Source organism: Diabrotica virgifera, chromosome 3 (assembly GCF_917563875.1).
Source record: "Diabrotica virgifera virgifera chromosome 3, PGI_DIABVI_V3a".
Lineage (NCBI taxonomy): Eukaryota > Metazoa > Arthropoda > Insecta > Coleoptera > Chrysomelidae > Diabrotica > Diabrotica virgifera.
In genome coordinates this window covers 61281175-61293324 of record NC_065445.1, presented here as the reverse complement: position 1 = coordinate 61293324, position 12150 = coordinate 61281175, and the positions used below count along the sequence as shown (strand labels likewise).

The 12150-nt window shown below is 33.2% G+C and overlaps 1 protein-coding gene across 1 annotated transcript in view; it reads left to right on the top strand.

Annotated features, from left to right (window-relative positions):
- LOC114339815 (uncharacterized) overlaps positions 1-12150 on the top strand; it is a 45273-nt gene that overhangs the window by 29411 nt on the left and 3712 nt on the right. Inside the window, exons 2-5 of the mRNA XM_050646483.1 lie at positions 367-531; positions 1281-1319; positions 4946-5078; positions 9634-9675. Of these exons, the coding sequence (XP_050502440.1) occupies positions 367-531; positions 1281-1319; positions 4946-5078; positions 9634-9675 (379 nt within the window). The remainder of the gene's footprint in view (positions 1-366; positions 532-1280; positions 1320-4945; positions 5079-9633; positions 9676-12150) is intronic.

Here is a 12150-nt window from a genome sequence, read left to right as displayed (position 1 = left end):
AAATAATGGGTCTACACTAGTTTCCTAGATCTACTCGTAGTCCACCTCCTTTTTTATTAAGGAGGATTGTAACCAAGTTTTTCCAATTATGTGGAATGTTTTCGATATGCAGACATAAGTATTTGGATTCGTCACATCAAAGTAGACCTCCTAGTTTAGTTGTCTCAAAGACTACAGCATCTTCTCCCGGAGCTTTATTACTTTTCTTATTTTTGAGGGCATATTCTATATACACATTTGAATTTTCTTCCGTGATATATGTGGCATATCCTCCGATTCTACATTCTGTGCCTTTCGTATTGACAGTTCGATGATCTCAGGATTAATTTGGAAACCTAATACCTATACATAGTATATATTTTTTAGGTACATGCAGATTGTGAAAGGGCTAGATCATTATTAGGAGCTGAAGATGTATGTTGGTCTAGAAAAGTGGAAATGTTAGACCGAATCCAATATACTCAGAAGCGTATTATGAATTTTGCTAAGAAAAAGCTTGGAATGGATGTAGAAAAAGAGGAACCTCAGAAAGTATGTTTCCATCTAATATTATTATTCTTTTATATTATACTTATTAACATTTTATTTATTCTAATTTTAAATTCATTTACTGCTTTTATAACTGACGGGGAGCCTGAGCGACCACCGAAGAAGATTCTTTATTCAAATCGCGTAGTGTAAGCGAACGGCTCCACGGCCGAGAAATTGACGCTAGCAGTAGCCGTAAAACGAACTTAAGGTTCCACGGAACGGAATAGGAATAGCCGAACTGAACCGACTACAGGACTTGTGCGTAGTCGGTTCAGTTCGGCTATTCCTATTCCGTTCCGTGGAACCTTAAGTTCGTTTTACGGCTACTGCTAGCGTCAATTTCTTGCCCGTGGAGCCGTTCGCTAAGTTAGTTTTACGGCTACTGCTAGCGTAAATTTCTCGCCCGTGGAGCCGTTCGCTAAAGTAGATGTATAAGTCAGCCTGCACATAATTCAATCAATAAAAATAATGAAATTTTCATGCAATTTAAAAAAGTTTCTTCATAATATCGGTAGTATCCTGTCATCTTACAGATATGGCATAGCTAAGAAATTCATTGCACCCAGTTTTTTTTTCAAACCAATTTTTTTTGTAATATCCTTAATAATAAATGGATAAGCCCATAAGAAGGAAAAATATTAAACAATTTTTAGGTATTAAAGAAGAATAACTGTACCATTATTTAGGGACGCGTTTTGAACCAACAGATTTTTTTATTGCATCGTAGTAAATCATGTTTTTTCTTTCAGTGTGAATACTATTACTGCATATTTTCGGAAATGAAGTTGGTAAGTTTATAGAACTCACTCTAGCAACCTTTAATGCATTTATTCAATTTTTCATACATATGCAAAAAATATTTTATTTTTTACTGTATTAAACCCATATGCAATCCTTAATTTTAAACTATTCCTTAATCCAACCCCTATACTAATATTCTACTAATTACTCCACTCCACTCCCTACCAATGTACAGACATTGAGACAGAATCTCTCTCTCTCTCTCTCTCTCTCTCTCTCTCTCTCTCTCTCTCTCTCTCTCTCTATTGATTGTCACCCGCCGCTGAGGACAGTTCTCTTACTGCTTTCTGCTCTGGAAAGCAAAAGTTTCTCCCTCTCTCTCTCTCTCTCTCTCTCTCTCTCTCTCTCTCTCTCTCTCTCTCTCTCTTTTGTGTTAGCTTTTGAAGGCAACACATCTAACTCAGTTGAAACTTCCTCTGGGTTCAACTATTAACGCACACCTTTCTCTGGGTTCCATTATCGCTGAACAAACGTTTTTCCTCTGTCTGCAATCATGTAAGACGATAATTCGATGTAAAAAACCATTAATCCACTAAAAAAAATTAAAACTCGTGCGCGAAGCAACCGATTGTGAAACCGGTATATGTGACGTGATAGAATCGCGAATGGTGAAACAGTGACTTGGTAAGATCTTTTATAAACTTATAAATATTGTCTGTATTATCATAATCCCTCTCTACATTCCACTTAAACCAGCAACCTAAAACATATAGTCCACACCACTGAAATTATATTAATAATTTCATATTAACTTATATAATCCAAACTTATATGGAATCATCTGATATTTTTTATTATTTTAAGCGAATGAATGCCAAACTAAATTTTCTTTCATCTCATCTCTCAGGAGCTTAACTACAGGTCATAGAACCAAATCAACATACTTGCGAGCTATTAAAGTTGGTTGGATGAAAATTAAAGGATTTTTTTACCGATCATAATTCCTCCCAGAACATGACCCTTCCTCTTTTATATTTATGAACAAATCTAGCAGTTTCCGTTCTTGCTTGTCTTCGTCGCCCTCTAAGTACACGAACTCGTTAATCATCTGATTTTACATATCCTACTTTCGTTTGAAAATAGCACACTTTTCCAATTTCCAATGTTCCAGTTTTGGTGTTGAAGACACCAATTTACGTGATCAATCTTGTGCTGTCTGGTTAACTCGGCATCCCGTAATTTCCTCCTGCTATATAGTCCTTGGGCATGGCAACTCTTCTTCTTATCGTTTCAACTAAAATATTTACACCTAGCTTCCAAAAGCTGTAGGTTTCAAATACTTAGTGATTCCATATAAGTTTGGTTAAGTGTATATGTACCGGGTGTCCCAATAAGAATGGCTCTCGGCCATATCTCAGGAACCGTTTATAGTACAGCTTTGGGGAAAAAAATTTTATAACAAAAGTTGCCTCGGGAAAAGCCTGGAAATTATTTTCATAATTGTAAGTCCACCGCTAGAGGGCGTAACTGAATAACAAAAATTTAAAAATCAAAATTTTACAAAATTTGCCTAATGAAAGGGCACTGGAAATTAAATCATCGTATTCTTCATAAAATTCTGCGCATATTTGATTTAACAAGTTTAATTCTGCCTTTGCAAATAAGAGGTGGGGATGAAAGGGAACCTTGTTATGAAAAAATGGCTCCGGTTCTGCTAAATTGATTTTTGCAAACTTGGTCTCGTTGAAAACAGCTCTTTTTCGCCCATGTAAGAGTTATAATTTCGAAACAGCCTAATAAGTAATATACCAGCTAGGAGGAGCTATTTTATTTTTTTCAGAAATCTAATTTTCTTTGGAAAATATTAAATACAAGTATGCATTTTTAATCATGTATTACAAAATTGGACCAAATTAGCAATAGAATAGCGGAAACCGCATGTCGATACCTTTTTTTTTATCTCGAGATATCTTAAGAAACGTATAAATTAGAAACATAACTGAAACTGTTACCGGTAAACGAAGTTCAGGAAATCAAAATGGAGGTAAGTAGTGTGCCATGGAAAAAATTAGAGCGTAGCACTTGAGGAGTGCCGAAAGAAGTGAATATTTCCTATAGATTCGATTATAGTCGGTTCGATTCAATTCGATTCCATTCGATTAGAGTTAATTTTATTTAAGAATATACAATTATGCCCATAATTTAATTTATAATATAGAGCCAATTTAATACACAATATACTTATATGATTTGTCAAACGTAGCAAAGAGTTTGAAAATCTTACAATCACCATGAGGTTTTATGGCGATTGTGAGATTTTTAAACTCTGCTACGTTTGACAAACACTAGTGATTTTACCCGTTAACTTTAGGAATAACAAATTAAAAAAAAGTATTTCAAATTTGATAGTGAATTTAATTATTATTATATAAAATAAATAAAATGTTTCAAAATACAATTTGAGGATATGTAGGTTAAAAGGAATAATGTATTATTAAATTTAAAAAGGTTACTTTTGTATAACGGCTTCCCCTTTAACGTGAGTACCTATCTAATAATAAACGAACTCTTCCATGCATTCTTTACGATTCAAATTTACACGAACGAAGTATTTACTATACTTTCTTATGAGTAATTAAATTTTTCGACAACTTGAAAAAAATATTGGTTACTTTATTAAGAAAAATAATTTAAAGCTTTATGTAACTTTATATTTATTAATCCTAAAATTAAAGGGTAAAATCACTAGTATATATTATGTATTAAATTGGGTATATATTATGTGTATGTATTAAACTATAGGCATAAGATATATATTAAATAAAATTAAATCTAATCGAATGTAATCGAATTGAATCGAACCGAATATAATCGAATCTATAAGAAGTATTCACTTCTGTCGCACTCCGCAAGTGCTATGCTCTATTTTTTTCCACAGCACACTACTTGCTTCCACTTTGATTTCCGGAACTTCGTTTATGGGTGACAGCATCAGTTATGTTTAAAATTTACACGTTTCTTAAGATATCTCGAGATAGAAAAAAGATATCGACATGCGGTTTTCGCTATTCTGTTGCTAATTTTTTCTAATTTTGTAATACAGGATTAAAAATACATACTTGTATTTAATATTTTCCAAAGAAAACTAGATTTCTGAAAAAAATTAAATAGCGCCTGCTAGCTGGCATATTACTTATTAGGCTATTTCGAAATTATAACTATTATATTAACGAAAAAAATCTGTTTTCAACGAGACCAAGTTTGCAAAAATCTATTTAGCAGAACCGGACTTTCAGCCATTTTTTCATAACAATGTTCCCACTCACCCCCACCTCTTATTTGCAAAGGTAAACTTAAACTTGTCAAATCAAATATGCGCAGAATTTTATGAAGAATACGATGATCTAATTTCCAGTGCCCTTTAATAAGGCAAATTTTGTAAAATTTTGATTTTTAAATTTTTTTATATTCAGTTACGCCCTCTAGCGGTGGACTTACAATTATGAAAATAATTTCCACGCTTTTCCCGTGGCAACTTTCGTTATAAAATTTTTTTCCCCAAAGCTGTACTATAAACGGTTCCTGAGATATGGCCGAGAGCCATTCTTATTGCGACACCCGGTACATTGTACATACCTCTATTATACAGTATTTATAAAATAATTAATTTTAGATAAATCCAGATTATGATGTCCCATGTATTGAAAGAACGTCCAATTGGGTCAAAAGAAACACTTTGTATAACGACGGCGAGATTTTATTAGACAGGGTACAGAAATGCAGCGAGGAATTGAAATATTCGCTGAGTAAGTAATAGAGTATATGGCAAACCTTGAATACAGTGTGGATCAAAGAAAACAGTCGATATTTGGCAGTAGTTATTAGATTTTAAGGAAAAGCCGAAACAGGTCGATTTTTGATCTAAAGGGGAAACATTTTTACGGTAGATACATCTGTCATTTGTCAACCCCCTCCCTTCCAGTTCTCCCCTTATTTTTAAATAGGGAATAGGGTTCGTGTGCTAGCTCATTTGAAAGGTTGTTCAATTCTCTATTCAGTAATATAAATATTAACATAAATATTTATACAGGGGTCCAAGAATAAAAATTTTTAATTAAATTAATTGACACAAAAAGAAAAATGTATAGGTATACATAATTTATTTAATTCAAAATACATTCGACTGCTGTCCCAAAACAGAAAAATAGTTATTTTTGATAAATAAACATTGATTTCAGTGTTCAAGCTGCCACCCATCTGTCTCTTGGTAGGTTGAATATTGAATTTAAGCAACATACAATGTTTATTTATGAAATAAACATTTTTTTCTGTTTCCTGCCAGCACTAGAATGTATTTGGAGTTAAGTAAATTACATACATTTTTCTTTTTGTGTCAATTAATTTAATTCAAAATAATTTTTCTTGGACACCCTGTATAAATATTTATGTCAATGTTAATATTACTAAATGGAATATTGAATAACCTTTCAATTGAGCCAGCACACGGTTCCTATTACCTATTTAAATATAAGGGGTGGGAGAAGTGGAAGGGAGGGGGTTGACAAATGACAGATGTATGTACCGTAAAAATGTGTCCCCCTTAGATCAAAAATCGACCTGTTTTGGTATTTCCTTAAAATCTAATAACTACGGCCAAATATCGAGGTGGACTGTGTTCTTTGGCCCACACTGTATATTAATATAGGGTGAGGCAGATAACTGGCCTATTAGAAATATTTAGAGAACTAAAGGCAACAGAATCATGAAAATTGGAATGAAGGGGTTTTGAAGGGTGATCTATTTAAAGAAAATATTTTCATCAATTTGCCACTTCCGGTTATACCGGAAGTTGCTTGAAACTTCGTTTTTTTAAATGGGACACCCTGTATATTTTTACATTTTTAGATTCTACTCGATGTCTTCTTTCTTAAAATATGAAATTTTGTAATGTTATACAGGGTAGTTTAAAAGCTAATTACGTTTTTTTTATTAATTTCGTAGCAAATTTCACACCCTGTAGAATTGTAGTAGTTGGATATCAAAAACTCTATTTATGTTAAAATGATTTTGAATATAGTCTACTATTATTAAAAATTATTAGTATAGCTAAATGTTAAATTTTAGTATACAGGGTTAATCGAAACTCGGAATGAGGATTTTATGAATTTTCTTAAATGGAACACCCTGTATTTTAGTATTGCAATGAAAGGACATTTCATGGTACTTTTCTATTTCTTAAGCATTCCCTATACCTAAATGCTTTAATTTGTGCTTAATTGTTAATCGCGCCAAGAATGTTAACTACGTAGGTATTTTGATAGCTCAACCATTATTGGCAATTTTAAAGATCAGTCTAGATTAATATGCATTTATTTCCGAAAAATTATTTGTGATTGAATATTTTCACGGCCAACCTAATAAAATTTCACGTATATTTTGTTGAAATTAATGTTTGGCTTGAATCACCAATAACTCACAAATTAAAGCAGTTAGGTATAGGGAATGCTTAAGAAATAAAAAAGTAGCACAAAATATCATTTAATTACAATAATAAAATATAGGGTGTTCCATTTAAGAAAACTCAGAAAATACTCTTTCCGAGTTTCGACCAACCCTGTACAGTACAATTCAACATTTAGCTATACTAACAATTTTTAACAATAGTAGACTTTATTAAAAATCATTTGAACCTAAATAGAGTTTTTGATGTCAAACTACCACAATTCTACAGGGTGTGAATATTGCTAAGAAATTAAGAAAAAAAACGTAATTATCTTTTAAACTACCCTGTATAACATTACAAAACCTCATATTTTAAGAAAGAAGACATTCAGGAGAATCCAAAAATGTAAAAATATACAGGATGTTCCATTTAAAAAAACGAAGTTATAGCAAATCGGTGAAAATATTTTCATTAAAGAGATCACTCTTCAAAACCCCTTCATTCCAATTTTCATGATTCTGTTTCCTTTAGTTCTCGAGATATTTCTAATAGGACTTTTATCTGCCTCACCCTGTACTGGTTGGTATTTATTTAGTTAATAACTACAAAGCAATTAACTGTTTAAACTGAATCATTTGAAGCGAAAACAACGAAGCGTATTAAATACGGAGAATGGATGTTTTTAGAACACTGGTTTCCAAAGCGTGGGTCCCGACCCCCTGGAGGTTCGTGTTAAAGAGCTGAAAAGGAGCCAAAATGATTTGCAAAAAAGATAGAGGTAATGGATTTTGATAAGAGCTATGAGTCATGTGTATGACTTTAACTTTGAGCACGTTAGAGAATTTAAGTATCTTGGAACAACGATAACTGTAGACAATAACGGATCACAAGAAATAAACAATAGGATACAAGCTGGCAACAGATGTCTTTATGCCCTTCAAAACCATATAAAATCGAAACAACTAACAAGACGTAACAAAGATACAAGTATATAAAACAATAATACGACCCGTCGTGATGTATGGAAGCGAAACGTGGACAATAACAAAGGCAAACGAAGACAGATTACGTGTTTGGAAAAGAAAAATCCTAAGGACGATCCGGGGACCTATGCTTGATGAAGCAGCAGGACAATATACGATAAGAACTAACAAAGAGCCCGAAGAACTTTACCCAGACGCCAACATAATAAAAGAAATAAAGTCTAGAAGACAATGGTCAAAACACCTCAGAAGACATTCTGACCAAAGAAAAGTAAGGATAGTATGGGAGGAAGTCCCAACTGGAACAAAACCACGCGGACGCCCTCGACTCCGGTGGCGAGGTAATATAGCAGAAGACCTGAAAGCTATGGGCATGGAGAATTAGACAGAGGTTGCCCAAGACACAGAAAAGTTGAGGCATGTTGTCGAATCGGCTAAAACCCACGGAGGATTGTAACCCCACGGAGTAAGTACTAAGGAAAGAGTATGGGTCATGCCGACGCAGTACCTACACAAGCTTACGTGTTATTTACAAGGTCATATACATAGTTCTTGTCAAAATCCATTATCTCTACTTTTGTTTCATATCTTAAGTAAAACATGTTTAAAATGTAACACCCTGATTATCATAATATTATGTAGAATACTTCGGTCATATAATGAAAGGACCTACGGTTTATTCACATAAGCCATGCAGGAGATGTAAATATTAGTTGACAGCATATGTCGTCATCAGCAACATAGAGACAACTATGTATTTCATTCAGTTTTTGAATCTATGTATTATTTGGATAACAGTTACTTGTATAATCGCGTAAAATATTGATTAATTTAATTATAGTATGATTATTTTTCACTATTTATATATTCAGTGATTACAATAATTTATATACTATACATTAAAAACTAATAATCGAGAAAAGAGAAAAAGTGATTTTAACAATATACTGTCATTATGGAACGAGTAGATTAAAATTCTGAACATCTTTAACAACTAAAATCGTTGTTTACATGCACTGCATCCCTTATTAAAATTTAGTATAAATAATATCAATTTCGCTTTATAATACATACAATGAAAGATTAAGGGAAAGAGTTGGATTGATCTAAAGAAGCTTTCATTGCTGCGTAATATTAGAAAATGTTGTGGTTCCACAGTACAAGAATTATTTCGCGCATTAGCTGATTTTCAGGAAATTCTAAACATGATGACGTCTAAATACGGACCGGACAACTGAAGAAGAAGTCTACAAAAACGGAAGTATATACCTAATGCATTAGTGCATGTACACATAGAAATCTTTTTCAAAATACAATTTCCTTTAAGGAGAGGAACATATTATTATCTGCAAGAACAAGGTAAAAGTAAGGATACGTTTACCATTCAATGATATGTAATTAATAAAGAACATTCACCTAAAACTTTTGGGGAAAACACTGAGAGACAGAATACCGAACGACAGAATAAGATATCTCTGTAACATACAAAACATAGTACGATGGGGAAAACAAGAGTGGAATCAGCATGTGACGAGAATGGACAGCAAGAGAATAGCCCGTATAGTCAGAGATTCAAAGCCAACAGGCAAGAGACCAATAGGAAGGCCCTTTAAAAGGTGGCGAGATACCTGGCAGTCAACATCACAGCTACCAAGACAAGCTCAAAATCGGTTAAGAACAGGTCAAGGGGCCTAATTTAAGAAGAAGAAGGAGGAGACCTAAAATTTTATGTTCTGGTTTTTGTGACAACCCATATAACTTTTTCAAGAACTAAAGCTGGGATTTTACTCGATGTTTTCTTTAATAAACATTGTATGTTATTTATGAAAGTTTCCACTTTTGTTGTATATTAAGTTCCATTAATTTACTGGATATCATATTTAATTATTAGTTCACAAAGAGATCTTAAGTAATATAATATGTTGATCTTTTCAGCTAACAATATAAGCTTCTTGGCTGATAACGTTGATAAACAGAGTAAGTACCCTTAGAAACATAGCTGTAGTTAGTAGTCATGTGAAGTTTACACTGTTAAATTTCGGTTCCGTGAATTTCCTAGTGGCTGTATATCTACATACCGGACCGCAGCCGGCTCAATGGGGCGGAAAAGTCCTCTTATTCATGTGCCTCATTCTTTAACATTGGCGATCATCATGGTCCACTGTGCAGCGGTTCTGAAGAGTTCTATTGTTGATTTTCTACTCCACTGTGTAAATTTTTCGACCAGGACGTCGTCGCCTCCCCGGCCCTAATTTTCCTTCTACTTTCCCTTGTATAACCAGTCGCATCAACTCATATTTTTCATTTCTTAGTATGCGACCAATGTAGCTCATTTTTCTATCCTTCATAGTATTGAATATATCTTTTTCTTTTTTCATCTTTCTTAATAGTCCAGAAAGCCACTGCGCATCCGCCAGGAAAAATATTCCGATTCGGAATTTTTGCATAATCTTACTCAAAAAGGACCCCTTTTAACAAATTTGCATGTTGCCAGGTCCAAAAGTGGGTCAAAATTTTTTTAAATGTTTTTTTTGTTTTTTTTTTCTAAAAATATTTTTTTTGCATCGAAGGTTTTTTTAGGTTTTTTGGATCATTTCAAACAGAAAAGGTCTAGTGACTTTTCTCTGAAGTTGATAGTTTTTGACATATAAACGATTAAAAATTTAAAAATTGCGAAATCGGCCATTTTTAACCCTCAGAAACTATGTGAAAAACTGAAAATTTCGATGTTGCCAAGGTAAGAAGATATTCTTTGAACATCGATTGATGAAATCCCGAAGAGTTATTTGCAATACAATATCGAAAACCCTTTTGTTTTTTAATTGCCAATCAAGCGGGCGCTTGATTGGCAACCGTTGGCGTATTTCGATTTAATTATTTTTCACAATCTTGCTTGAAAATATCCCCTCTTAACAAATTTGTATGTTGCTAGGATCAAAAGTCAAAAAATTTTTTAAACGTTTGTTTTTTCCTAAAACTAATTTTATTGCATCGCACAATTTTTTTTGAGGTTTTTTGGATCATTTCAAATAGAAAAGACCTTAAGTGACTTTTCTGTAAATATGATAGTTTTCGAGATACGAGCGATTGAAATTTTAAAAATGGCAAAAGGCCATTTTTAACCCTCAAAAATTATGTGAAACACCAAAAATTTCAATGATACCAAGGTACATAGATATTCTAAGAATATCGATTTATTGAAAACTCCTTTGTTTTTTAATTGCTAATCAAGCGGGAGCGACACTATTTTCAACCGTTGCGTTGCATGTGTATATGTAATCGGAGAACATTTTAAGTTTAAAAAAATTGTTTAAAATTTTTTCTGACATATTTTTGGCCCTGGCAACATGCAAATTTGTTAATAGGGAACCTTTTTAAGCAAGATGGTGAAAAAAAAAGAATCAGAATATTTTTCAGCACATATATTTACGCATACATACAATGTTGCATACATGCAACGCAACGGTTAAAAATAGTGTAGCAACCGCTCGAGTAGCAAATAAAAAACAAAGGGGTTTTCGATATTGTATTGCAAAAAGCTCTTCGAGACTTCATCAATCGATATTCTTGGAATATCTACGTACCTTGGTATCGTTGAAATTTTCGGTGTTTTACATAGTTTTTGAGAATTAAAAATGGCCGGACCCCCTCTGTGGCGCAGTGGTAAGAGCGCCTACCTTTGAAACGAAAGGTCGGAAGTTCGAATCCTACCAGGGGCAGAAGTTTTTCATTTATTATAAATTAATAACTGAAAAATAGTTTCTGTCCTTGTGGGATCGGTACTCACCGGAGGGGCCGCAGACGTTCGGAAACAATTAGCGTCTCTTTGCAAAGACAATGACGTCGACTTTGCAAAGTAACAAGACACTTACTCCACACACACACTACACATTACTCCCCTGACTTAGTGATAAGTTATACAATTACGTGGCTAAAGGTTCTAGTTCTAAACCAAAGCCAAAATCAGAGAAAAAAAAATGGCCGATTTTGAAATTTTTAAATTTTCAATCGCTTATATCTCGAAAACTACCACATCTACAGAAAAGTCACCTAAGATATTTTCTATTTGGAATGATCCAAAAAACCTCAAAAAAATGTCCGATGCAAAAAATTAGTTTTAGGGAAAAACGAAAAACAAACGTTTAATTTTTTTTTACTTTTTGATCCTGGCAACATACAAATTTGTTAAGAGGGGATATTTTCAAGCAAGATGGTGAAAAAAAATTGAATTGAAATATTTTTCCGCACATATATTTACGCATGTTACATATACATGCAACAGTTGCCAATCAAGCGCCCGCTTGATTGGCAATTAAAAAACAAAGGGATTTTAGATATTGTATTGCAAAAAACTTTTCGGGATTTCATCAATCGATGTTCAAAGAATATCTTCTTACCTTGGCACCATCCAAATTTTCCGTTTTTCACATAGTTTCTCAGGGTTAAAAATGG